This window comes from Phyllobates terribilis, unplaced genomic scaffold (assembly GCF_046119375.1).
Source record: "Phyllobates terribilis strain yellow unplaced genomic scaffold, ASM4611937v1 Scaffold_4__5_contigs__length_816908805, whole genome shotgun sequence".
Taxonomy (NCBI): domain Eukaryota; kingdom Metazoa; phylum Chordata; class Amphibia; order Anura; family Dendrobatidae; genus Phyllobates; species Phyllobates terribilis.
Window position 1 is genome coordinate 47,376,153 of NW_027362764.1, and position 27,587 is coordinate 47,403,739.

Here is a 27,587-nt window from a genome sequence, read left to right on the forward strand (position 1 = left end):
TATAACTACTATAATACTGCTCCTATGTACAAGGATATAACTACTATAATACTGCTCCTATGTACAAGAATATAACTACTATAATACTGCCTCCTATGTACAAGAATATAACTACTATAATACTGCCCCCTATGTACAAGGATATAACTACTATAATACTGCTCCCTATATACAAGAATATAACTACTATAATACTGCCCCCTATGTACAAGAATATAGCTACTATAATACTGCCCCCTATGTACAAGAATATAACTACTATAATACTGCTCTTATGTACAAGAATATAACTACTATAATACTGCCCCCTATGTACAAGAATATAACTACTATAATACTGTCCCCTATGTACAAGAATATAACTACTATTATACTGCCCCTATGTACAATATTATAACTACTATAATACTGCTCCTATGTACAAGAATATAACTACTATAATACTGCCCTCTATGTACAAGAATATAACTACTATAATACTGCTCCTATGTACAAGAATATAACTACTATAATACTGCTCCTATGTACAAGAATATAACTACTATAATACTGCCTCCTATGTACAAGAATATAACTACTATAATACTGCTCCTATGTACAAGAATATAACTACTATAATACTGCCCTCTATGTACAAGAATATAACTACTATAATACTGCTCCTATGTACAAGAATATAACTACTATAATACTGCTCCTATGTACAAGAATATAACTACTATAATACTGCCCCCTATGTACAGGAATATAACTACTATAATACTGCTCCTATGTACAAGAATATAACTACTATAATACTGCTCCTATGTACAAGAATATAACTACTATAATACTGCCCTCTATGTACAAGAATATAACTACTATAATACTGCCTCCTATGTACAAGAATATAACTACTATAAAACTGCTCCTATGTACAAGAATATAACTACTATAATAGTGCTCCTATGTACAAGAATATAACTACTATAATACTGCCCCTATGTACAAGAATATAACTACTATAATACTGCCCCCTATGTACAAGAATATAACTACTATAATACTGCTCCCTATGTACAAGAATATAACTACTATATTACTGCCCCCTATGTACAAGAATATAACTACTATAAAACTGCTCCTATGTACAAGAATATAACTACTATAATAGTGCTCCTATGTACAAGAATATAACTACTATAATACTGCCCCTATGTACAAGAATATAACTACTATTATACTGCCCCTATGTACAAGAATATAACTACTATAATACTGCCCCTATGTACAATATTATAACTACTATAATACTGCCCCCTATGTACAAGAATATAACTACTATAATACTGCCCCCTATGTACAAGAATATAACTACTATAATACTGCTCCTATATACAAGAATATAACTACTATAATACTGCTCCTATGTACAAGAATATAACTACTATAATACTGCTCACTATGTACAAGAATATAACTCCTATAATACTGCTCCTATATACAAGAATATAACTACTATAATAGTGCTCCTATGTACAAGAATATAACTACTATAATACTGCTCACTATGTACAAGAATATAACTACTATAATACTGCTCCTATATACAAGAATATAACTACTATAATAGTGCTCCTATGTACAAGAATATAACTACTATAATACTGCCCCTATGTACAAGAATATAACTACTATAATACTGCCCCTATGTACAATATTATAACTACTATAATACTGCCCCCTATGTACAATATTATAACTACTATAATACTGCTCCTATGTACAAGAATATAACTACTATAATACTGCCCCTATGTACAAGAATATAACTACTATAATACTGTCCCTATGTACTAGAATATAACTACTATAATACTGCTCCTATGTACAATATTATAACTACTACATTTTCATTGTGAACTTCCTTTATAGTAAATTTAAAATGATTCTTCATATTTTTCTCTTTTTAGCACATTTTCCATTTCACTTTCAGCTGCAATTACAATTATTCTCCAATTCTGCACCTTATTTCTACCTGTGGTTGAGGTCACATGTAATGGGAATAATGTGATGATAACATTATAAAACTATCCATATTCCTCTCGCTCTTTGCACTGAAGATGTCAGAATTCATTAAAATTAGACGGGGAGAATATTTCGGATGAACCTACGTTATCTGGATGTTATATTAAAGCTGTGAATGCTCCTTAATGGTGGAATACAATCAAGTGTGAGCTAATGGGGAAGACGCAGTGGTGGCATCCGGTACCAAATGACTAAATAATTAAAAGTCAGGGCACTCGCTGCATCTAGAGATGTATGGATGGGAAAGATTGTGAGCAGAAATGTACCGTTAAACCTAACGTATAGTAATAAAAGTACTTTTTAATCCCTTAATAGATCCCAAAAAATGTGGCATTTGTCCATAGTCTGATTTATTGTTTTATGCCGTTTGCTTTGCTGTATAGGCTGGCAGTGATTGAGCAGAGTCCTTTCATTATTATTAATAACTCTGTTGTACTGCTGGAGGGGAAGAAAAGACATGAAAGCAACATGTACAAATTTACCTTTTTGCAACTTTTATATAAAAATGCATTCATAAATAGATCATACTGGATGCCAAAGGGTTAAGCTATACCCATTATTATATTTTGGCATAATTATTAGAAAATGGTGTTTTAAATGGCATAAAACATTGATAAAATTTAGCAAAATTCAAAGTGGGCACAAAATTTGAGTTCAAAGATAATGATAAATATTGCCTATTGATTCGTCACCCTAGTAGCAGGACTAGTATTACTGGGAGAGAGACAGACCTTACATCCAACCTATATTACTGGAAGAGACACGCAGACCTCACATCCCGTCTATATTACTGAGAGAGACACTCAGACCTCACATCCAGCCTATATTACTGGGAGAGACACATACAGACCTCACATACAGCCTATATTACTGGAAGAGACGCGCAGACCTCACATCCCGTCTATATTACTGAGAGAGACACTCAGACCTCACATACAGCCTATATTACTGGAAGAGACGCGCAGACCTCACATACAGCCTATATTACTGGAAGAGACGCGCAGACCTCACATACAGCCTATATTACTGGAAGAGACGCGCAGACCTCACATCCAGCTTATATTACTGGAGGACACACAGACCTCACATCCAGCTTATATTACTGGGAGAGACACTCAGACCTCAAATCCAGCCTATATTACTGGAGGACACACAGACCTCACATCCAGCTTATATTACTGGTAGAGACACACATAGCTCACAGCCAGCCTATATTACTGGGAGAGAGACACAGCCCTCACATCCAGCCTATATTACTGGAGGACACGTAGACCTCACATCCAGCTTATGTTACTGGGAGAGACACACAGACCTCACATCCGGCCTATATTACTGGAGGACACACAGACCTCACATCCAGCTTATATTACTGGGAGAGACACACAGACCTCACATCCAGCTTATATTACTGGAGGACACAGAGACCTCACATCCATCTTATATTACTGGGAGAGACACACATAGCTCACAGCCAGCCTATATTACTGGGAGAGACACACAGACCTCACATCCAGCCTATATTACTGGAGGACACACAGACCTCACATCCAGCCTATATTACTGGAGGACACACAGACCTCACATCCAGCCTATATTACTGGTGGACACACAGACCTCAAATCCAGCCTATATTACTGGAGGACACACAGACCTCACATCCAGCCTATATTACAAGAGGACACACAGACCTCACATCCGGCCTATATTACTGGGAGAGACACACAGACCTCACATCCGGCCTATATTACTGGAGGACACACAGACCTCACATCCAGCCTATATTACTGGAGGACACACAGACCTCACATCCAGCCTATATTACTGGTGGACACACAGACCTCAAATCCAGCCTATATTACTGGAGGACACACAGACCTCAAATCCAGCCTATATTACTGGAGGACACACAGACCTCACATCCATCTTATATTACTGGGAGAGACACACATAGCTCACAGCCAGCCTATATTATTGGGAGAGACACACAGACCTCACATCCAGCCTATATTACTGGAGGACACACAGACCTCACATCCAGCCTATATTACTGGAGGACACACAGACCTCACATCCAGCCTATATTACTGGTGGACACACAGACCTCAAATCCAGCCTATATTACTGGAGGACACACAGACCTCACATCCAGCCTATATTACAAGAGGACACACAGACCTCACATCCGGCCTATATTACTGGGAGAGACACGCAGACCTCACATCCAGTCTATATTACTGGAGGACACACAGACCTCACATCCAGCCTATATTACTGGAGGACACACAGACCTCACATACAGCCTATATTATTGAGATACACACAGAGTTCACATTCAACCTACACTGCTCAAAAAATAAAGGGAACACTTAAACAACAAAATATAACTCCAAGAAAATCACACTTCTGTGAAATCAAACTGTCCACTTAGGAAGCAACACTGATTGGCAATCAATTTCACATGCTGCTGTGCAAATGGAATAGACAATAAATGGAAATTATTGGCAATTATCAAGACACCCTCAATAAAGGAGGGGTTCTGCAGGTGGGGACCACATACCACATCTCAGTACCAATGCTTTCTGGCTGATATTTTGGTCACTTTTGAATGTTGGTTGTGCTTTCACACTCGTGGTAGCATGAGACGGACTCTACAACCCACAGAAGTTGCTCAGGTAGTGCAGCTCATCCAGGATGGCACATCAATGCGAGCTGTGGCAAAAAGGTTTGCTGTATCTGTCAGCGTAGTGTCCAGAGGCTGGAGGCGCGACCAGGAGACAGGCCAGTACACCAGGAGACATGGAGGGGGCCGTAGGAGGGCAACAACCCAGCAGCAAGACCGCTACCTCCGTCTTTGTGCAAGGAGGAACAGGAGGAGCACTGCCAGAGCCCTACAAAATGACCTCCAGCAAGCCACAAATGTGCATATGTCTGCACAAACGGTTAGAAAACGACTCCATGAGGGCCCGACGTCCACAGATGGGGGTTGTGCTCGCCGCCCAACACCGTGCAGGACGCTTGGCATTTGCCACAGAACACCAGGATTGGTAAAGTCGCCACTGGCGCCCTGTGCTCTTCACAGATGAAAGCAGGTTCACACTGAGCACATGTGACAGACGTGACAGAGTCTGGAGACGCCGTGGAGAGCGATCTGCTGCCTGCAACATCCTTCAGCATGACCGGTTTGGCAGTGGGTCAGTAATGGTGTGGGGTGGCATTTCTTTGGAGGGCTGCACAGCCCTCCATGTGCTGGCCAGAGGTAGCCTGACTGCCATTAGGTACCGAGATGAGATCCCCAGACCCCTTGTGAGACCATATGCTGGTGCGGTTGGCCCTGGGTTCCTCCTAATGCAGGACAATGCCAGACCTCATGTGGCTGGAGTGTGTCAGCAGTTCCTGCAAGATGACGGCATTGAAGCTATGGACTGGCCCGCCCGTTCCCCAGACCTGAATCCGATTGAGCACATCTGGGACATCATGTCTCGCTCCATCCACCAACATCACGTTGCACCACAGACTGTCCAGGAGTTGGCGGATGCTTTAGTCCAGGTCTGGGAGGATATCCCACAGGAGACCATCCGCAACCTCATCAGGAGCATGCCCAGGCGTTGTAGGGAGGTCATACAGGCACGTGGAGGCCACACACAATACTCAGCCTCATCAGGAGCATGCCCAGGCGTTGTAGGGAGGTCATACAGGCACGTGGAGGCCACACACAATACTCAGCCTCATCAGGAGCATGCCCAGGCGTTGTAGGGAGGTCATACAGGCACATGGAGGCCACACACAATACTCAGCCTCATCAGGAGCATGTCCAGGCGTTGTAGGGAGGTCATACAGGCACGTGGAGGCCACACACAATACTCAGCCTCATCAGGAGCATGCCCAGGCGTTGTAGGGAGGTCATACAGGCACGTGGAGGCCACACACAATACTCAGCCTCATCAGGAGCATGCCCAGGCGTTGTAGGGAGGTCATACAGGCACGTGGAGGCCACACACAATACTCAGCCTCATTTTGACTTGTTTTAAGGACATTACATCAAAGTTAGATCAGCCTGTAGTGTGTTTTTCCACTTTAATTTAGGGGGTGACTCCAAATCCAGGCCTCCATTGGTTAATAAATGTGATTTCCATTGATGATTTTTGTGTGATTTTGTTGTCAGCACATTCAGCTTTGTACAGAACAAAGTATTCAATGAGAATATTTCATTCATTCAGATCTAGGATGTGTTATTTCAGTGTTCCCTTTATTTTTTTGAACAGTGTATATTACAGAGAGACACAGACCTTACATCCAACCTATATACCTAGGAGAGACACACAGTACTCACATCCAGCCTATGTTACAAAAGACACAAAGGTCACATCCAGCCTATATTGCTGGGAGAGACACACAGATCTCATATCCAGCCTATATTACTGGCAGAGATATTTTCACAGGGGGTTAAATCCTACATGTAGATCATGCTGCAAGCTGCATAGGCAGGGCGTGTGAAAATGAGTAGATTGCTGACTGAAACGGACACCCTTCCTTAATAGATCTGATGGTATAATCAGAGTTTGATCAGCAGAAATTACTGACAGCCGCTGTCCCTTCCTATCAGCAAGAGGCAGATGTGGACGGGCAGGGATTCTCTACGGATACAGTCACATAGAACTGTCGCGGCTTCAGCTCGTTCTCTATTGTCTTCAGGGGACGAGAGGCATCTGTTGTTAACTCGTTTGGTGCAATTATGGAGAAATAACATATTCACGACAAAATGGGTCACAAGCCTGAAACGATGACCTGAGATGGCAGGAACAAGGGCGGCTGGAAGCTCGCTGAAAATGTGTGCAGACTGATAACGAAGAGTAGAAACTAGAAGCAAGAGTATTTTAATGAAAATATGTTTGTAAAGTTTCTAGCCATTTTCACATAGAATTTTTTCTTTTGCGTTTAATTTCCTTCCTGAATGCAAAGTTAAGAAACATTCTAAATAGTAAATGTTCAACTGAAGCGTCTGAAATTCTTTTATCTAGTTGATTGATCTGCAAAACTGCTTGAAATCGGTCTGTTCTAAAAAAAAATAGCAGTGTCTGCATTTATCTTTACAAACTCACAATACAGTGCATTGTGAAAGTATTTGGCCCCCTTGAACTTTTCTACCTTTTGCCACATTTCTGGCTTCAAACATAAAGATATAAAATTCTAATTTTTTTGGGAAGAATCAACAACAAGTGGGGCACAATCGTGAAGTGGAACGAAATTTATTGGATATTTTAAACTTTTTTAACAAATTAAAAACGTAAAATTGGGGCGTGCAATATTATTCAACCCCCTTGAGTTAATACTTTGTAGCGCCACCTTTTGCTGCGATTACAGCTGCAAATCGCTTGGGGTATGTATCAGTTTTGCACATCGAGAGGCTGAAATTCTTGCCCATTCTTCCTTGCAAAACAGCTCGAGCTCATTGAGGTTGGATGGAGGGCGTTTGTGAACAGCAGTTTTCAGCTCTTTCCACAGATTCTCGATTGGATTCAGGTCTGGACTTTGACTTGGCCATTCTAACACCTGGATACGTTTATTTTTCAACCATTCCATTATAGATTTTGCTTTATGTTTGGGATCATTGTCTTGTTGGAAGATAAATCTCCGTCCCAGTCTCAGGTCTTTTGCAGACTCCAACAGGTTTTCTTCCAGAATGGTCCGGTATTTCGCTCCATCCATCTTCCCATCAATTTTAACCATCTTCCCTGTCCCTGCTGAAGAAAAGCAGGCCCAAACCATGATGCTGCTACCACCATGTTTGACAGTGGGGATGGTGTTTGGAGGGTGATGAGCTGTGTTGCTTTTACGCCAAACATATCATTTTGCATTGTGGCCAAAAAGTTCGATTTTGGTTTCATCTGACCAGAGCACCTTATTCCACATGTTTGTTGTGTCTCCCAGGTGGCTTGTGGCAAACTTCAAAACGAGACTTTTTATGGATATCTTTGAGAAATGGCTTTCTTCTTGCCACTCTTCCATAAAGGCCAGATTTGTGCAGTGTACGACTGATTGTTGTCCTATGGACAGTCTCTCCCACCTCAGCTGTAGATCTCTGCAGCTCATCCAGAGTGATCATGGGCCTTTTGACTGCATCTCTGATCAGTCTTCTCCTTGTTCGAGATGAAAGTTTAGAGGGACGGCCGGGTCTTGGTAGATTTGCAATGGTCTGCTACTCCTTTCATTTCAATATGATCGCTTGCACAGTGCTCCTTGAGATGTTTAAAAGTTAGGAAATCTTTTTGTATCCAAATCTGGCTTTAAACTTCGCCACATCAGTATCTCGGACCGGCCTGGTGTGTTCCTTGGTCTTCATGATGCTCTCTGCACTTGAAACAGAACCCTGAGACTATCACAGAGCAGAGACCCCTGAGACTATCACAGAGCAGGTGCATTTATACGGAGACTTTATTACACACAGGTGGATTCTATTGATCATTACCAGTCATTTAGGACAACATTGGATTATTCAGAGATCCTCACTGTACTTCTGGAGTGAAAGTAAAGGGGCCGAATAATATTGCACGCCCCACTTTTCAGTTTTTAATTTTTAAAAAGTTTAAAATATCCAATAAATTTTGTTCCACTTCACGATTGTGTCCCACTTGTTGTTGATTCTTCCCAAAAAAATTTGAATTTTATATCTTTAATGTTTGAAGCCAGAAATGTGGCAAAAGGGAGAAAAGTTCAAGGGGGCCAAATACTTTCACAATGCACTGCATGTACTTTCTTTTTTTTTGACGATTTGGCATTCCTGTGAATCACTAACAATATTTAGTTGAGTACCCAATTTTTTAGAACTGCTTTACATCTATGTTGCATAGAGTCAACCAACTTCTGGCACCTGTCACCTGTTATTCCAGCCCAGGATGCTTTGACTACATCCCACAATTTTTTGGTATTTGTTGGCTTTGCCTCAGAAGCAGCATTTTTGTTGTCACTCCACAAGTGTTCTAAGAACAATTTTACTTTCATCAGTCCAGAAAATGTTTCTTCATTTCTCTTTAGGTCAGTTGTTGTGTTCTTTGGCAAATTGTATCCGATTCAGTACATGTCTTTTTTTTTTTTTTAACAGTGGGACTTTGCGGGGACTTCTTGCTACGAGATTAGCTTCACACAGGCGTCTTCTAATTGTCACAGTCCTCACAGGTAACTTGAGACTGTCTTTGATCATCCTGGAGCTGATCACCGGCTGAGCCTTTGCCATTCTGGCTATTCTTCCATCCATTCGAATAGTAATCTTCTCTTTTCTTCTACGTCTCTCTGGATTTTCTTTCCATTTTAAAGCACTGGATATCATTTTAGCTGAACAGCCGATCATTGTCTGCACTTCTTTATAAGTTTTACCCTCTCCAATCAACTTTTTAATCAAAGTACACTGATCTTCTGAACAATGTCTAGAAAGACCCATATTTCTCAGGCTTTCAAGGAGAAATGCATGTACAACATGTGCTGCTTCACCCTTAAATAAGGGCCACCTGATTCACACCTGTTTCTTCACAGAATGATTGACCTCACTGTCTGAACTCCACACTGCTATTATTGTGAATTCACCCCTGTATCAATTAATTATCCAAATACACAGACTCATAAACCTGCAGATCATGAATGCGGAGTCTGGTGGTTTTCTTAGAATCTACTGCACCAACTGGTAAATTGTTTGACATGTGGTGATCTAATTTATACCAGAAACAGTGATTAATCTGGTTAGTCATATTGGACTTCTAGTATTTTGAACACTACTGTATATTACTGGAAGAGGCACAGAGCTTATATTCAGCCTATATTACTGCGAGAGGCACAGAGCTTATATTCAGCCTATATTACTGCGAGAGGCACAGAACTTATATTCAGCCTATATTACTGAGAGAGACACTGAGCTTATATCCAGCCTATATTACTGCGAGAGACACTGAGCTTATATCCAGCCTATATTACTGGAAGAGAGACAGTTTATTTTCAGTCTATACTACTGGGAGACACCAAGCTTATATCCAGCCTTTATTAGGGGGAGAAACACCAAGCTTGCAGTATATCCAGTCTATATTACTGGTATAGTTACCAAGCTTATATCCAGCCTATAGTACTGGAAAAGAATCTCTCAGTGGGGGTGGGGACGGGGGACTTAGATCATGCTGCATATCAGGAGTTTAAAAATGAATGAAGTGTTGACTGAAACTTAGTTTTACTTGTTGATGTAATGTTATTTTTCCACCTAAGATGTCCATAGTCTTTCAATTTGTTTTACAAACTTTCTTAAAACTGTATATGAGAAGTTTGCAAAATGCTTACTCCCTTGGCCCCCGGGGTTCAGCACAATAGCCGTTGGAAGGACCATCATACTTCTAATTGTCCCCCCTCCTCCACTCCCATATCTCCGTGTTCTGTTTTTGATTTATCTGTCCTTCATACAAGAACATAAAAAAAAAAAAAATCCATAAATTGCACCCTTTCCTTTTCCCAATAACTCATGGGGCAACTGTTAATTATACCATAACTGATGAGGAGATTTCTAATTTAATTTGCATACCCTTTTACCCAAGAAGCATTTCCTGGCTTAGAACTCTCCGTATACCTGCTTTACAACCACCACAAGGGAAAGAAAGCCGTACTCCCTAGACTTCCACGGTACGTCACATGCAGTATCACCGGAATGGAGATCAGATATGAATGAAATGTCAGCTATTACTAATGACCATAATGGTTACGGTGCTTTCAGGAGGAATCGATCGGAAAAATTGCCCTCCCAGAGGGGCTTTAGAGGACAGAAGCGCAGAGCGCCAGCACGATATTGCACAAGGTTTAGGTTCTTCTCGGTGGATAACGAGAGTTGGCAAGTTCTAGAAGTCCGGCAAGTAGCAAGTCCATCCGCTCCCAGACACTCTCTTCTGTAGATCCCTCCAGATCCCCAAGGTCTTACAGTAAGGCTGGGATCAGATGGCATTATAGACTCCACTTGGGTCTACATTATCATCTGGTGATCTTAGTTTAGTATAATTGCAGGGGCTGCACAGCTGTTAGATGGTGGCCATAGCCATATTAAGGTCATCTGAAACTGGCCTTTAAATCAGCATTATTCATCATTGGCCATTTATTCCCCCCCGAGTATTCCTGCATTACGCTGGATCACATCATTAACGTGTGAGCACAACTTTGTTTTCATTTTTTTAAATCTACTACCCAAGAACTGGCACGAGTTTTCTTCTATTTCATGATTGGCTGTATAGGGATCCATAAAGGAGGTAGGAGCATCGGTATCGGCAGGAGATTATCACTAGAGGACTAGGTGTCTCGTGGCATGTAGTCCTCCTGCTCTGTGTAACTACGCCTCCACCACTGCCACACTGTGCATAGGCAGAAGGCTGTCAATCAGTGCTGTGGGCGGGATTATACAGCTCAGCATTCAGAGAACTGCTAGATTTGTAGCAGAGAACACAGTTGGAATCTTCCCCTACATCGTGCAGCTCTCACGATCCCGCCGTCCTAGGGGACGCAGTGAGTAAGAGCCCTATGGATTGCAGAGGAGTGGCGGGCGGTCAGCATAGTGAGTGACAGCTCGGCCGTCTAAGAGTAGGCTGTCAGTTGTTTGTATAGGATTCCCTTGCAGCCCAATTAGGCCGATCCTACTGGAAATCCTCCAGGTGTCGCCCCCTTTCAGGGTGACTGGTTGGTGGCCATTTAGCTGACTGGCTTTGCCGGAACGAATGCCAATCGTAGCTTTCAGCTCAGGGGTGTTTGATCTGATCTTTGGTGAAGGTAAAAATAAAGGAAAGAGTTGGACCAAGACTTAAAAAGGCACCCCCGGACTGTGACCTGACTACGCCTTTGTCACTTTCCCTCTGTTTAGGACGTACCCTCCTGGCTCTGGACCTCTGACTCCCCAACTTCCCCAACGCATGCCTTGTCCGTGAAAAGTGACGCGAGAAGTGACTGTGGCAAGTAGGGTAGCAAAAGCCTAGTGCCAGATTCAATTTAAATTATAGAACAACTTCAATGCAGAAAACACCTGGAGAATGGTCAGGCCACTTCTTTTTACCGCTCGGCGCCTTTAGAAACCTGTAGTTTTTAAGAAGACACTCAAAAGACTGAAAATATGAGCAAGTCATTTTTACATTGCAGCGCCTATGTTCATTCTTTCTAGCTTTGCAGTAGCGCTTCTTCGGGTGGTTTTCAGCACAGACTCCACACGAGACATCATGTGCACGTACCTTTAGTGATCCCAAGAACTGGGGGGTCTGAAACCCTGTTGGAGTTGAGCAGTATAGCGTATGCACACCGAGGCTCCATTAATTCTGCACAGCAATGCTGGAAAGAGAGGGATTTTTGGTACTCACCGTAAAATCTCTTTCTTGGAGCCTTCACTGGGGGACACAGGACCATGGGTGCATGCTGCTGGCGCTAGGAGGTTGACACTAGGCAAAAGAAAGAAAAATAGTTTCCCCTCTGTAGTATACAACCACCTACAGGCATTAAGCTCATCAGTTAGTGAGTAAAGCAGTAGGAGAAACCATAACGTAAACAAATATACTATGCCCAATGGGGCACCTCAGAGAAAAACAAACTGTATGCCCAAACTCAGGGAGGGTGCTGTGTCCCCCAATGAAGGCTCCAAGAAAGATTTGACGTTGAGTACCAAAAATCCCTCTTTCTTTATCGCTTCATTGGGGGACACAGGACCATGGGACGTCCTATAGCAGTCCCTAGAGTGGGAGAACCAAGATAGCCACAAACTAAGTCAGACTGCGGGCAACTGCAGCCTGCAGAACCTTCCGTCCAAGACTGGCATCAGCCGAGGAGTAAGTGTGGACCTTGTAAAACCTTGAAAAGGTATGTAGAGAAGACCAGGTTGCGGCCTTACAGATTTGTGAAGCCGAAGCCTGATGGCGAACCGCCCAAGAGGCTCCACCGCCCAGGTGAAGTGAGCTCTTACCCCCGGAGGGGGAGGTTTGCCCGAGATGCGATGTGCCTCCAAAATGGTTGAACGTATCCAACTGGTGATGGTGGACTTGGAAGCAGGAAGATCCTTGCGACACCCCTCAGGAATGACAAAGAAGGCGTCCAAACGCCGAAAGGAGGCCGTTCTAGAAAGGTACACGCGTAAAGCTCTGACCAGATCCAGTTTATGCAGAGATTTTTCCAATGGATGCCGCAGAGCAGGGCAGAAAGAAGGGAAAACAATGTCCTCATTGATGTGGAAGGAGGAAACTACCTTCGGCAAAAAGGAAGTGCCCGACCTGAGCACTACTTTGTCTTGATGAAAGACCAGAAAGGGTGACCGACATGAGAGGGCTGCGAGCTCCACAACCCTCCTAATTGAGGTAACAGCCACCAGAAAAGCCATCTGAATGGGTTCAAACGGAGGCTGTTGGAGGACGGTTAGGACCATATTAAGGTCCCATTGATCCACTGGGGGGCGATAAGGCGGTGCCAGGTGTGCCAACCCCCTGTAGAAAAGTCTTGACCTGAGGCCGGGCAGCCAAGTTACGTTGGAAGAGGATGGACAAGGCCGACACTTGACCTTTGAGGGTGCTCAGAGAGAGTCCCACCTCTAAGCCAGACTGAAGAAAGGCCAGGATGACAGGTAACGAAAAAGACATGGGAGCTAGTTGATCTCCCTCACAGAGACAAAAGAAGGCTCTCCAGGTTCTGTGATATATGCGCGAGGTTGCGGATTTTCTGGCGCTAATTAAGGTCTGAATGACATTGTCAGCAAAACCCGCCTTCCTCAACACTGCGGCCTCAACGGCCATGCCATTACATTCAGAGAATGAGAACTCTGATGAAGGATAGGACCCTGAGAGAGGAGAGCTGGACAGTCTGGTAGTCTCCAGGGTGAGTCGACGAGCAGGTTTACTAGCTCCGCGTACCAGACCTGTCTGGGCCAGTCTGGTGCTATTAGGATTACCGGTACTCCCTCTGTCTTGATCTTCTTGACGATTCGAGGGATCAATGGTAGAGGGGGAAAGAGATAGGGCAGCTGAAACGGAGACCATGGTATTACTAACGCGTCTTGAGCGATCGCAGAACCGGGCTACAAAGGATGGCACTTTGTGGTTTAACCGAGACGCCATGAGGTTGACGTCCGGCGTGCCCCACCGTAAGCAAATCTGCTGAAACACCTCGAGATGGAGAGACCATTCTCCTGAGGCAAGGCCCTGCCGACTGAGGAAGTCGGCTGCCCAATTGTCGACCCCCGGAATGTGGACTGCTGAAATTGCCGGAACTGTCTTTTCGGCCCAAACAAAAACTCTTGCCACTTTTTTCAAGACGGACTTGCTGCGCATTCCTCCTTCATGGTTTAAGTACGCCACGGCCGTGGCGTTGTCCGATTGTACACGGACTGGGAACCCTGCTAGAAGATCCTGTCAGTGACGTAACGCCAGGTAAATTGCCCTCATCTCCAAGATATTGATCAGTAGGCAGACCTCGTGGGGAGTCCACCGGCCCTGTACCGTGTGGTGAAGAAAGACTGCCCCCCCCAACCGATGAGGCTGGCATCGGTCGTGACCACCTGCCAGCGAAGCGGTAGGAACAATCTCCCGGGTCTGAAGGAAGAGAGGCGAGTCCACCATGTCAATGACGACCTCACTTGAAGAGGTAACGTGATACGTAGATCCAGAGACTATGCGTTCATTTCCCATGCTGACAGAAGGGCTAGTTGAAGAGGCCGGGTATGGAATTGGACAAACGGTACTGCTTCCATAGCAGCCACAATCTTCCCCAGGACACTCATGCATAGCCAAAGAGAGTGTGGACATGGGTTGGAGAGAAGGTGGATCCCCAGGCGGAGAGAGTATATATTTTCTCTTGGAAGAAGGACCCGGGCAAGGGTTGTGTCGAACTGCATTCCCAGAAAGGTCACACGTTGAGATGGGACCAAGGAGGATTTGTCTGTGTTGATCAACCAGCCTAACCGAGAGAGCGTGTTTAAGGTGATCTGGAGGCTGTGGAGACAGTCCTTGAACGTGGTACCTTTGATCAACAGGTCGTCAAGGTAAGGGATAATTACAATCCCTCTGGCTCTTAGAATGGCCATGACCGTCGCCATTACCTTCGTGAAAACCCTTGGGGCGAAGGCAAGCCCGAAGGGGAGAGAAGTGAACTGGTAATGTGAGTTCTGGGTGGCAAAACAAAGGAACTTCTGATGTGATGCACAGATAGGGATGTGGAGATACGCGTCCTAAATGTCAGCTGAACATCGATATTCCTCAGGTTCCATCGAGGCGATTACAGACCCGTGGGACTCCATTCTGAAGCGACGGATGCGTACTCGTCAGTTTAGCTGTTTGAGGTCCAGGATCGGACGCAGTGAGCCGTCCTTTTTTGGAATAACGAAAAGATTGGAGTAAAAACCAGAAAACCTTTCCTGAAAGGGGACGGGTACTATGACTCCAGAGTGCCAAAGGGAGGCAATGGCCTGAAGGAAGCCTGGAAGCAGAGATGGTGGTTGCGGGGGGCGGGATCTGAGAAATCGTGTTCCTGGCATGGTGTTGAATTTGATTTTGTAGCCAGAGGTTACAATCTCCTTGACCCAGGCATCTTCTATCGCCGAGACCCAAGCGTCTTGGAACAGAAGTAGACGGCCACCCACCCTGGGAGAGGTCCCAGGTGGGGGTGACCTGTCATGCTGTAGAAAATCTATTGAATTGTGATCTGGATCCTGAAGGCTTGGTGGAGCGACCCTTTGTGTGCCAGTTGGGGGTGGGCCTAAAGGATAGTTTACGTCTGGCCCTCTGTGTTGTGGTATGGTCCTGTTGAGAGGAGTAGCCCGGTTGGTGAACTGACGAAAGGAATGGAACTGAAGGGAACGTCTCCTAGGAAAGGGACATTTGGGCCTGGGCTGGGGAAGAGAGGTGCTCTTGCCCCCTCTGGCATCCGAAATGATTTGGTCCAACTTAGACCCAAACAGTCTGGAGCCTTGAAAAGTGAGATTAGTTAGAGATTTTTTGGATGCCGGGTCAGCGTTCTAAGCCTTCAGCCAAAGAATTCTACGTATCGCAATAATATTGCTAGAGACGCGGGCTGAGCAGGCAGCGAGGTCGAGGGATGCCTTGAGCAGATATTTCCCTGCATGGGTGATCTGATTCGCTAGATCAGCCAGATCGTCTGGGGAAGCCGCCGTTAAGATGCCCTGCCTAAGCTGCTTGGCCCATGCGGACTCTGATTTTGATACCCAAGTTGATGCAAAGGAAGGACAAAGGGAGGCGCCAGATGCCTCAAAGGCTAACTGAGCCAAAGCCTCCACCTGTCTATCCGTAGTGTCCTTAAGGGAGGAGCAGTCTGGGAGAGACAGAACAGTCTTGACCGAGAGATAGGAGGATCCACAGCTGGGGACTCCGACCATTTGGCGACAAGGTCATGGTTAAACGGATATAGCATGTCCAGCTGTTTCTTTCCTGAGAAACACTTTTCTGGATGCTCCCACTGTTTTTGAAAGACACTGTCAAATTCTGCATGGTTAGAAAAGGTGCGTGCTAGGCGTTTAATTTTCTTGAAAGAGATGGCGTGGTCCTGAGAAGGGTCCTCGTCCTCCTTAACATGCAGAGTCTGGTTGACGGCTGAAATAAGGCTGTCAACCAAGTCCTGGATTTTGGAATATTGGTCGGTGTCGGATCCAGAATCAGAATCTGACGCAGTCAAATCCCAGGACGACCTCTGGGGAGGAGGTGTGGGATGCAGGGGGCATCGATGATACAGGAGAGCTGGATGAGGAGCTTGCACGAGTCCATTTCTGAGAACGTACTCTCAGTCTGCCCTTGTGACGAGGGGGCAGGGGTGCCTGCGAATCGTCCGTGGGAACGTTCGGAGCACTGGTGGCCGTGGATAACATAGGCAAGCGTTCTAGGACCTGAACCAGAGATTGGGATACTTTGGTGAGGTAGAGACAGATTGGGACATAGCAACAGCCCACTCCGGAGGAGAGGGAGCTACTTCCTCCTGGGCGGCAGGGGGTTCTTGGGGTGCCAGCATGGTGGGAGGTTTGCAGGACGAGCAGAAAGCAGTTGTCAGACCTGCGGGCCACTTATCTCTGCAAAGTGCACAGGCGTAGTATGTGACTGTGTGGGAGGGACGGGCAGAGAGCTCCCTGGGTCTGGGCATGTGTGCCTGACCGGGATACTGTAGAGGTGGGAGTCTGAAGGTAGGAAAGTTGTATGTGGGTGTGGAGCAGAGCCTACCCGATCCTGGATGTAGCCGCAGTCCTGAGACCCCTGTCCTGTGTCAGCCGTCCAAGATGTGGAGCCGACGCCGTGGTGAGCTGTTATTAGAAACAGTGATGCTAGGGAGAGTGATGCCGCCGTTGCAGGGGAATGACAGCGTACAAGGGCTGAGCCGAAGCAGAGCGCACTGCCCTGAGTGACAAGGGGCGCCGAGGCTCTGATATGCAGAAGAAAGGAGGGGGCGGCTAAAGGACCCGCCGCTGACAGGTCCACGGAAGGGCTGGTGGGCGTGATGAACGCATCACCATGATCCTCGTCCTTGATAGGCCGATTGTTGGGGGGGGTAAAAGGAATGCCGCCCCCCCCCACCCGAGACGCCCCCATGAGGGGGGAAAAAAAAAAAAAAACTATGGCAGTTTTGCCGCGCATAGTGGGCAAGAAGAAGGAGGGGGGCTGCCGGGGACGCGAAGAAAGAGGAGAGGGGCGTGGCTCAGGTAGCGCTGTAAGTAAGCGCCGTGTGTTAAGTGCTCGCCGCTGATGTGAAGTGGAGGCTGCAGCAGGCACGTGGAGGGAGCGCTGAGAAATTTACAGCCCCCTTGGAGGGGGGGGGGGGGGCATATATGCTTGTAAGCGAAGCCATGTCAGGGCTCTGAGGGGCTGGCTGATGCAGCAGGAGGGGGAGGGATTGGACCTTTTCTAAGGTCCCGACACCTCTTCTTCTCCCTTTTGAGGATGGTCCCAGGAGGTCCTCAGTGGATAAGGGGGACCCTGGCTCTTCCTCCTTCCCGCACTGTCCGGTCCTGGACAGTGCAGGAGATGGTGTCGACCCCAAAATCTGGGGGAAGGTCACCCGCAGGGACCACAGTCTCCCTCCCAGGCCACTCCGAGGAGGGGGCTAGGGTGGAGAATAGGCAAGGACTGGCCACCGGGAATCACCGAGACACCGGGAGGTGACAGGGGATAAGTCCTGCCCAACGGGTCCGAGGGTGGGCAATGTGGAGAATGCACACTGCTCTCGGTCGCTTGTGTAAAGGGGGTAACAGGGGACGCAGTGTTCCCTGTTAACCCCGAAGAGGTGAATCTGAAAAAGAAAGTTGAAAGATTAATAAAACACCACAAGGCTGGATCTGATGGGATCCAGGTCTACCTCCTACAGACACTAAGCTTAAACTGGTGAGCATGGTGCCTGTAGGCGGGTGTAAACTGCAGAGGAGGAGCTATTTTCTTTTTTGCCTAGTGTCAACCTCCTAGTGACAACAGCATACACCCATGCTCCTGTGTCCCCCCAATGAAGCGATAAAGAAAGACTACCATCAGCAGTCTCCGTGAATGAATGCATCCCAGCGGTCAGACCGCCACCGTCAGAAAGTCGCCATAATACCTACTTTTAACCTCTTCTTGACTTGTTTTCACCTTCCTGACCAGGCAGAATTTTTCAAAATCTGACCTGTGTCCCTTTATATAGTAATCACACTAATGCTTCTACAGATCACAGCGATTCTAAATTGTTTTTTTATTATTTCATGACATACTGTACTAGGTTATTAGTAGACTTAGATAAAAAAACATTTTATTTTTGAAAATATCTGAAATTTTCCAAAAGTTTCGAAAAATTTGCAATTTTTGAAAGTTTAATACCACTAAACCAGATCGTTATACAGCACAAAATACTAATATAAATTATATACACTGCTCAAAAAAATACAGGGAACACTGAAATAACACATCCTAGATCTGAATGAATGAAATATTCTCATTGAATACTTTGTTCTGTACAAAGCTGAATGTGCTGACAACAAAATCACATAAAAATCATCAATGGAAATCACATTTATTAACCAATGGAGGCCTGGATTTGGAGTCACCCCCAAAATTAAAGTGGAAAAACACACTACAGGCTGATCCAACTTTGATGTAATTTCCTTAAAACAAGTCAAAATGAGTCTCAGTATTGTGTGTGGCCTCCACGTGCCTGTATGACCTCCCTACAACGCCTGGGCATGCTCCTGATGAGGCTGAGTATTGTGTGTGGCCTCCACGTGCCTGTATGACCTCCCTACAACGCCTGGGCATGCTCCTGATGAGGCTCAGTATTGTGTGTGGCCTCCACGTGCCTGTATGACCTCCCTACAACGCCTGGGCATGCTCCTGATGAGGCTGAGTATTGTGTGTGGCCTCCACGTGCCTGTATGACCTCCCTACAACGCCTGGGCATGCTCCTGATAAGGCTCAGTATTGTGTGTGGCCTCCACGTGCTTGTATGACCTCCCTACAACGCCTGGGCATGCTCCTGATGAGGTTGCGGATGGTCTCCTGTGGGATCTCCTCCCAGACCTGGACTAAAGCATCCGCCAACTCCTGGAGAGTCTGTGGTGCAACGTGACGTTGGTGGATGGAGCGAGACATGATGTCCCAGATGTGCTCAATCGGATTCAGGTCTGGGGAACGGGCGGGCCAGTCCATAGCTTCAATGCCTTCATCTTGCAGGAACTGCTGACACACTCCAGCCACATGAGGTCTGGCATTGTCCTGCATTAGGAGGAACCCAGGGCCGACCGCACCAGCATATGGTCTCACAAGGGGTCTGAGGATCTAATCTCGGTACCTAATGGCAGTCAGGTTACCTCTGGCGAGCACATGGAGGGCTGTGCGGCCCTCCAAAGAAATGCCACCCCACACCATTACTGACCCACTGCCAAACCGGTCATGCTGAAGGATGTTGCAGGCAGCAGATCGCTCTCCACGGCGTCTCCAGACTCTGTCAAGTCTGTCACATGTGCTCAGTGTGAACCTGCTTTCATCTGTGAAGAGCACAGGACGCCAGTGGCGACTTTGCCAATCCTGGTGTTCTGGGGCAAATGCCAAGCGTCCAGCACAGTGTTAGGCTGTGAGCACAACCCCCATCTGTGAACGTTGGACCCTCATACCACCCTCATGGAGTCGGTTTCTAACCGTTTGTGCAGACACATACACATTTATGGCCTGCTGGAAGTCATTTTGCAGGGCTCTGGCAGTGCTCCTCCTGTTCCTCCTTGCACAAAGGCAGACGTAGCGGTCCTGCTGCTGAGTTGTTGCCCTCCTAAGGCCCCCTCCACGTCTCCTGGTGTACTGGCCTGTCTCCTGGTAGCGCCTCCAGCCTCTGGACACTACACAGACAGACACAGCAAACCTTCTTACCACAGCTCGCATTGATGTGCCATCCTGGATGAGCTGCACTACCTGAGCAACTTCTGTGGGTTGTAGAGTCCGTCTCATGCTACCATGAGTGTGAAAGCACAATCAACATTCAAAAGTGACCAAAACATCAGCCAGAAAGCATTGGTACTGAGATGTGGTCTGTGGTCCCCACCTGCAGAACCACTCCTTTATTGAGGGTGTCTTGATAATTGCCAATAATTTCCATCTATTGTCTATTCCATTTGCACAACAGCATGTGAAATTGATTGTCAATCAGTGTTGCTTCCTAAGTGGACAGTTTGATTTTTTTGAGCAGTGTATATATACACAGTACATACACAGTTTTCCACATGTCTGCTTTAACATCGTTAGGAAGCCATTTTTTCAATGAAATTAGCAAAAACGTTTTAACGCTATTAATAAAAAAAAAAAGTTTTACTAAAGTGTTGCTTTAAACCCAAAATTAGTGACTGACCCTTTAAAACGGGTGTTCCAGGGATTAAAGTTAATAACCTAAAATTCTCACAACAAAAAAATTCTCTTTCTACTCAACCACAGGTTTTCCCTTTGAGACAACCTATTCTGACAGATTTGGTTCTTCACCAAAACGGATGCTCACCCAATAAAACTGTAGGAGAGGGGGAGCGAATGTGGACGGTTATTAGTCATGAGGCCATTTTGCAAGTAAAGACCAACGTGGCATAGATAAGTCCCAGACTTTAGGAGAGTCAGGATGGGCATTTCTTATGTGTCCTTTGGACTATAATGTGCTGTACCCAACAGTGCGCTCTTAGCAAAAAGAGTGCAATAACAAGGCTCAAGTCTTCTCTATAAAGAATTGTCATTCTAAACCGGAACCGTAGAATTCTATGGGTGTTACATTTAGGGGCTGCATGAACCGGATGCTAAATATGGCCATGTGCCAGATCCTGGCCATGAAAGATCCCTTTAAGAGATTATTAGGGCGATATTAAAGACACAGAACACAAAAGTTTGCTTTTTTACTAATAACTTTATTTAAATAAAGACAAGAACTTCTATACTGAAAATAATACAAAACGAAAGCCACACGTCTTTTAGATTTCTGAAGCAATATTGTGTGGTAACTGGAATACTGTAAAGCACGGCGGCTAAAAATAACAGAACAACTATGTACAAATCTCATGAATAATTACAAAAAAAAAAAAAAGTAGTCTGCAGTTTAGGAAAGACTGGAGCGAGAATAGCTGGGACATGTATGGAAAGTTGGGATAGATATTTTTTTATTCTTTTACAACCTTGGTTTAAACACACTGCATGAGGTCCAAAAAAAAAAAAAAAAAAAAAAAAAAAAAAAAAAAGGGGAAAAAAATAAAGGAAAAAAAAAAAAAAAAAAAAAAGAAGAGGTGAAAGAAGAAATAATCGGGAAGAAAAAGTAAAATCTCGCATCTCAGAGGTGCATATAACACAAATCAATGTTATTCTGCGGGAGTGACATTCAGAATGTACGATACTTGTAATGGTTTTTGTTAGGAATCGCAGAAAACTGTACAAAAAAAAAAAAGTTGCAATTCCAGATTATAAATTATTTATCCACAGTCATGTTCACGCATTCAATTTAATTATTATTTTTTTTTTAAAGACCTGAGATTAATTGCAATAAGTGCCATTTCTTTCTGCAGTGTATGCTTTGTTTTCTCCTCTAAATACTGTAGGAACTGGCTTTAGCAAAAATCGACAAACCCCAAAAAGAGGAAAAAAAAAAAAAACCTACTACTTTAGGCTTAAACAAGTATAAAAATATAAATAGAAAAAAAAAATTAAATATTTCAATTCTCCATCTATGGTCAATATAGTGACATTTTTTGTAAATTTTTTTTTTTTTACGACAATCATTCAAAAACAGCAACTGGGAATCATCGAGAACAGACAAAGGCAACATAGTACAGGAAGATCAAATCAGGAAAAAAATAATAAAGTTATAATTTAAGTGTGCAAAACAAAAAAGTACTTACTACTTCTAGAAATTTTGGTACGGGACGCGGCTCGCTGGGCCACGTGTTACAAACATTGGCAATGCACAGGGTGTGTGGAAAGTACAGACCAAAAATAAAATATATACTATATCGGATCTGATTGTAGGAAAAGGTAATAAGTGAGCGATCAAAACTAGAAAAATAGATCTCACCTCTGGGGCGGGCTTTAGACATTTTTTTTTTTGATTAGCGAGTTAGGTCTATTGCTTGTGCTAGTTTTAAAAAATGTGGGGTTTTTTTTCTTCGTACGGTTAGAAAATAATTAAAATTATATATTTTTTTTATTTTTGTTGCTAAAGTGGCGCCGAGAAGCAAAAAAATATGGCTCTTACTAAATATTGTAAGGGTGGGAGGGAGCTGATTTGAGAAGGGATATTTTACTTTTGTGGGTCTGCAACAGATTAACTGATCTGTTCCATCAGATTTTGGACAATTATTTGGTTCAATGTTTTTTTTTTTTAAAGTGGAACCATACTTTTGAACACTGATCGTGGGGTCTCTCAGGAAGCAAAAACCCACTGTTCAACAGAGCTTTAAACAAAAACCCAAAAAGACACTATAAACATGAGACGATCACTGATCGATCAAATCACTGGGTACTGAGCATGCGCACACCATGGCGTATTGACTCATAACATTGCTATTCGCTCAAAGCATAACCATCAGGTGGGGACCTCCAGAAACCGGACCCCTCTATACCTCCCCTTCCTGATCAACAGGGCTTTTGGAGGGGCTCGATAAGATATTAAAAAAAAAAAAAAAAAAGTTGAATTTAAATTTAGTTACCCTCTAAACAAAGAAAAAAAAAAATAAATAAAGAAGAAACAATGGACACAGCCGTGCCCTTGTTTCCTCTACCACCAAAGTCTGGAAAAGTTCCCAGTAGAGTACATCAAGGAAGAGTTTACAAGCAGTTACAGCCTTTAGACCCCGGGGGCTCAAATCATATCCCAATGGTACTACTCTATAGAAAAGACGCAATATTACATTTCCAAATAACCCCTTTAAGGCAACAGGAATTACTTTACTAGGAGATGGTTTGAAGCATGATGTACCGCAATTTTCTCACCCATTCCTGGACAACAGACCGTACGCTGGAATGAATAGATTAAAAGTGGGGAAGAAAAATGGCTGCTTTTTTTGGTCAAGTTTTCGAAATGACTGCCAACCATCGACAGAAAAAAAAGGTCATTAGTTACTGGAAGCAGTCTTTGAAGTACCTGCTGTAAAATTGTGTAGGATGGGGGACATTGGTCCAATAAGACCCCCCCCCCCCCCCTGCGAATACAGTATAGTGGTATTGGGGGTGGTTAGTAGAGGTCTTGAGAAAGGGTTGACTAGACCATTGCATTCTACAAGGCTCGCTGGTTCGTCCAGGTGATCCATCAAAGGGGGACATTCAGTTTTGCAACCCATTCCAAGTGGGAACGTCACAAAAACGTAAATGAAAAAAATTTAGACATTTTTGTAAGATCTAAGAATTGAGATGGAGATCGCCGATGTGGTTTACATTCAGAGTTACCTGAGATTTTTGACTTCAGCTGAAGTACCTGATATACAAGACTTAGGACGGGCACTGTGCAACTGACGTGGCAATACTTCTGCCATCTTATATTCTACCCACCTATTTATGATGAATTGGGGGAGGGGTGGGGGGGACAGAGAATTACACCCTCTGTCCCCTTTAAAGGGGTTGTCCACTACTAGGACAACCCCTTCTTAAACTAAGTATTTGGCCCCGATAGAATAGAAACACCTGTACTCACCCCTCCCGTGCCGGCACTCACGGTCCCGGGACTGTGATGCGGTGGAATGACATGTGATGCCCGGCGCCCAATCCTTTTCATGTTCAGTTTGTTTGAAGGCGGGGCCAGTGACGCCACTGCTGATTGGGCACCGGACATTACGTGTCATTCCGCTGCATCACAGCAAGTGCCGACACTGCTGGAACAGAGCCGGCGCGGAAGAGGAGTATAGGTGTTTTTACTTTATTGGGGCCAAATATTTAGTTTAAGAAGGGGTTATCCTAGTAGTGGACAACCCCTTTAATTAATGTACATCTGCCCAAAAAAAAAACAAACAAACAAAAAAAAAAAAACACTGGAGGATTTGGAAAATTAAAGTATTCCTTACAGGACAACAAAAAAATAAATAAATTAAACGGTATTTTTTTTTTTTTTTTTTTTTTTTTTAGGGATATACCAAAAGCTTATTTAAAAAGGTTTCGAACACAAAAGCTGACATTTTACCTGTCGCGACAAAATGTATGCATAGTCCACGGTGAACTCAATCGTAAAGATGGTTAAATTTGTGCCAATTAACAGTGAGAAAAAAAAGTGGGGTCGGAAAAAATAAAAAATAAAGATCCGGGATGAACGTTGGCAGATAGAAGTGAAGCGAAGCAGAACTTTTTCTTCTTTAAACTCTGAATTCTAAATATTGATCAGACAGCGTTAACCAAAACCACATGCAGAAGGTGTAACTCTGGCTTCAAGTCAGCGCGAGGGTCACAGAGGCCGGTTCTGCGCAGGGGGGGGCTTAGGTTACAACATGGTTGTGGGGAGAAGAGGGAGGTGACAACTGCTCGTCGGACGGCCGCTCCACCCCGTTCTGCTGCTCTTGGGGGGACGCGTGGCCGTTGGTTTCAGTGTTGTCTACTTTGCTGGTGGCATTGTCGGTCAGGGAAGAAGAAGAGACCTGAGATGAGAGGTGATCGACAGTCACAGCCGAGCTCTGAGCGGGGTTCGGGAGGGTCTTCAGGGTGAGCTCTGACGCTATCAGCAAAGAGCCCAATAGTTTTACAGGACAGAAGGCCGATCCCGTGGGAATGAAGTTAACTTTGTTTTTGTCAGGGCATGAAAGGAGAGCTGCATGGACCGGCTGACGAGACCTGCGGAGGAAAGAACATTAATGCACATCGTGTAACGGCTGAGATGAAACATAAAAACTTCACAACTTTCTATAAAAATCTGAGGAAAGTGAGGTCTGGGGGGACGCCAAACCTTCAGGTCCCTTATCCGAGGCAAATTCAGGAGGGAACATCATAAAAAAAATAGAAAAGAAAATAAAACCAGCTTGGTACTAGGTCGGCCATGCTATTCTCCAACCTGCCACTATTAATCAGAGTTTTATTTTCCCTAAAAAAAAAAAAAATTAAAAAAATGGGTGAAACTCATTAACAAAGGAGAACTTTCATGTCGATGAGATGTGATGACAAATCTAATGGGAAACATCTGCCAAATAGATGACAGCTGTCACTAATAGAGGGAGAAATCACAAGAAATAGGTCAATAAATCAGTAATTTACCAACTAAGTAACGAGCAGTCTGAACCCAAAAATGAGCCCTTTACTGAATGAATGGATTTATTTAACCTGTAGAACCATCAAAAAGTAGCTTAAAATGGAATTGTTTAAATCAGAATGGGGATATGAGAAAAAAAAAATACCATAAAGGCATTAAGCAAAATGGGGGAGAAAAAAAACAAAAAAAAAAAACAACTAAGGTCAAAAAATGATGTAGGATATCTGCTGCCATTGTCCTAATAAAGGACAAAAAAAAAAAAAAACACTTTGCCAATAGCGGCAGGTGAAATAAATAAATGTATTCTTAATATCTGCTACTCTGAAGATCAATGAAGGTACAGCGATTATATATATTTAAATATAAAAATATATATTTTTTTTTATTTGTTTTATTTTTTTCTGTTTAACAAACTTTTCCTTATATCCAGTCACCACATCAGCTAATATGCCATCAATAACTAGCTATAGTTATAATACATTAAACGTTCTGTAAAATACCAAAAACTAAAATGAAAGCTTTAAATACAAAAATGTAGAATAAAAAAATGTTTACCTGTTTTTTTTTTTTGTTTTTTTTTTTTAAGAAAAAAAGGCCAAACAAACAAAAAAAAAACTTTACTTAATTAACAATTTTTTCTTTTTTACTCTCAGAAATTCCAGTGTCTACAAAAACCTTGTTCAAATTAAAATAAATTTCTATCTATCTATCTATCTACTATATCTAATCAATAGATTTGCAAATCTGGGACAAGCCTGCAGGGAATATACATAAAGGGGCCGTGAAATGGAGAAAAAACGAAATATTTTGGTAAGGGCTTAGCGGTACGTTCCCGCTCCCCCACTGCTCGGTGACTGAGCCCCTCCAACCAGTGACTGGCGGATGGAGGGGACAAGACAAGGAGGGACCAGATAAGCGTCAGACTGAGGCTGCAAAAGATTGTCAAAGGCGAATATTACATATTAAAAAGACAAAATAAAGTTTATCCTCTGGACAAACCATCTATAACAACAATAGGATTAGTGTAAAGTAGGACTGAAAAAAAAAAAAAAAAAAAAAAATTTGTAAAATCAAACGCACAGGGGCCATAGGTACAGCGTTAAAGACAATTAACAGGGCGGCTGCGCGGACACCGTTCCATTCTAGCGGACGATTTCAGAGCCCTGTTCTTGTCTGTCGGTGATAACCCTTTAATGGCTTTATATGGGGGTGTTCAGTGTGTGTATGTCAGGAGCTTTCCTGGAGCGTACGCCAACGATGCCTGTAAAACACTGACCAGAGACCAATATAAAGACCCAATATCTCTAGGTATCTAATATCTACAGATGAGAGAACCAGAACTTCTCCTGGAAGTCCATTGAGGGGAGGGGAAGGGGGGGGGGGGGGGGGGAGGAGGGGAAGGGGGGAAAAGGGAGGGGAAGGGGGGGAAAAAGGAGGGGAAGGGGGGGGGAAGGAGGGGAAGGGGGGGAAAAGGAGGGGAAGGGGGGGAAAAGGAGGGGAAGGGGGGGAAAAGGAGGGGAAGGGGGGGAAAAGGAGGGGAAGGGGGGGAAAAGGAGGGGAAGGGGGGGAAAAGGAGGGGAAGGGGGGGAAAAGGAGGGGAAGGGGGGGAAAAGGAGGGGAAGGGGGGGAAAGGAAGGTTGGAGAAGGAGGGGGGGGCGGACCCTCACTGCGACAATTTTACAGCACCAGTTACTTTGGACTAAAGTTCGGACTAACTGGACCAACCCGAACATCCACAGTTCCGCTCAACCCTAATCATAACACTATCACAGAAAAAAAATGGCGCATATACTGAGCCGCGCGACTACTGAGCCTGCAGGTCTGTATCTATGCAGTTGAGAATA

The 27,587-nt window shown here is 44.3% G+C and overlaps 1 protein-coding gene across 3 annotated transcripts in view; it reads right to left on the reverse strand.

Annotated features, from left to right (window-relative positions):
- The window catches only part of GLCCI1 (glucocorticoid induced 1), a 73,192-nt gene that overhangs the window by 9,662 nt on the left and 35,943 nt on the right, over nt 1–27,587 (reverse strand). For 2 of the 3 annotated variants that reach the window (XM_073677298.1, XM_073677299.1), the window contains exon 8: nt 12,426–12,503. In XM_073677298.1, the coding sequence (XP_073533399.1) occupies nt 12,426–12,503 (78 nt within the window). Of the gene's footprint in view, nt 1–12,425; nt 12,504–24,155; nt 25,332–27,587 lie in introns of those variants that run through there. The other variant, XM_073677297.1, reaches the window with a different exon arrangement.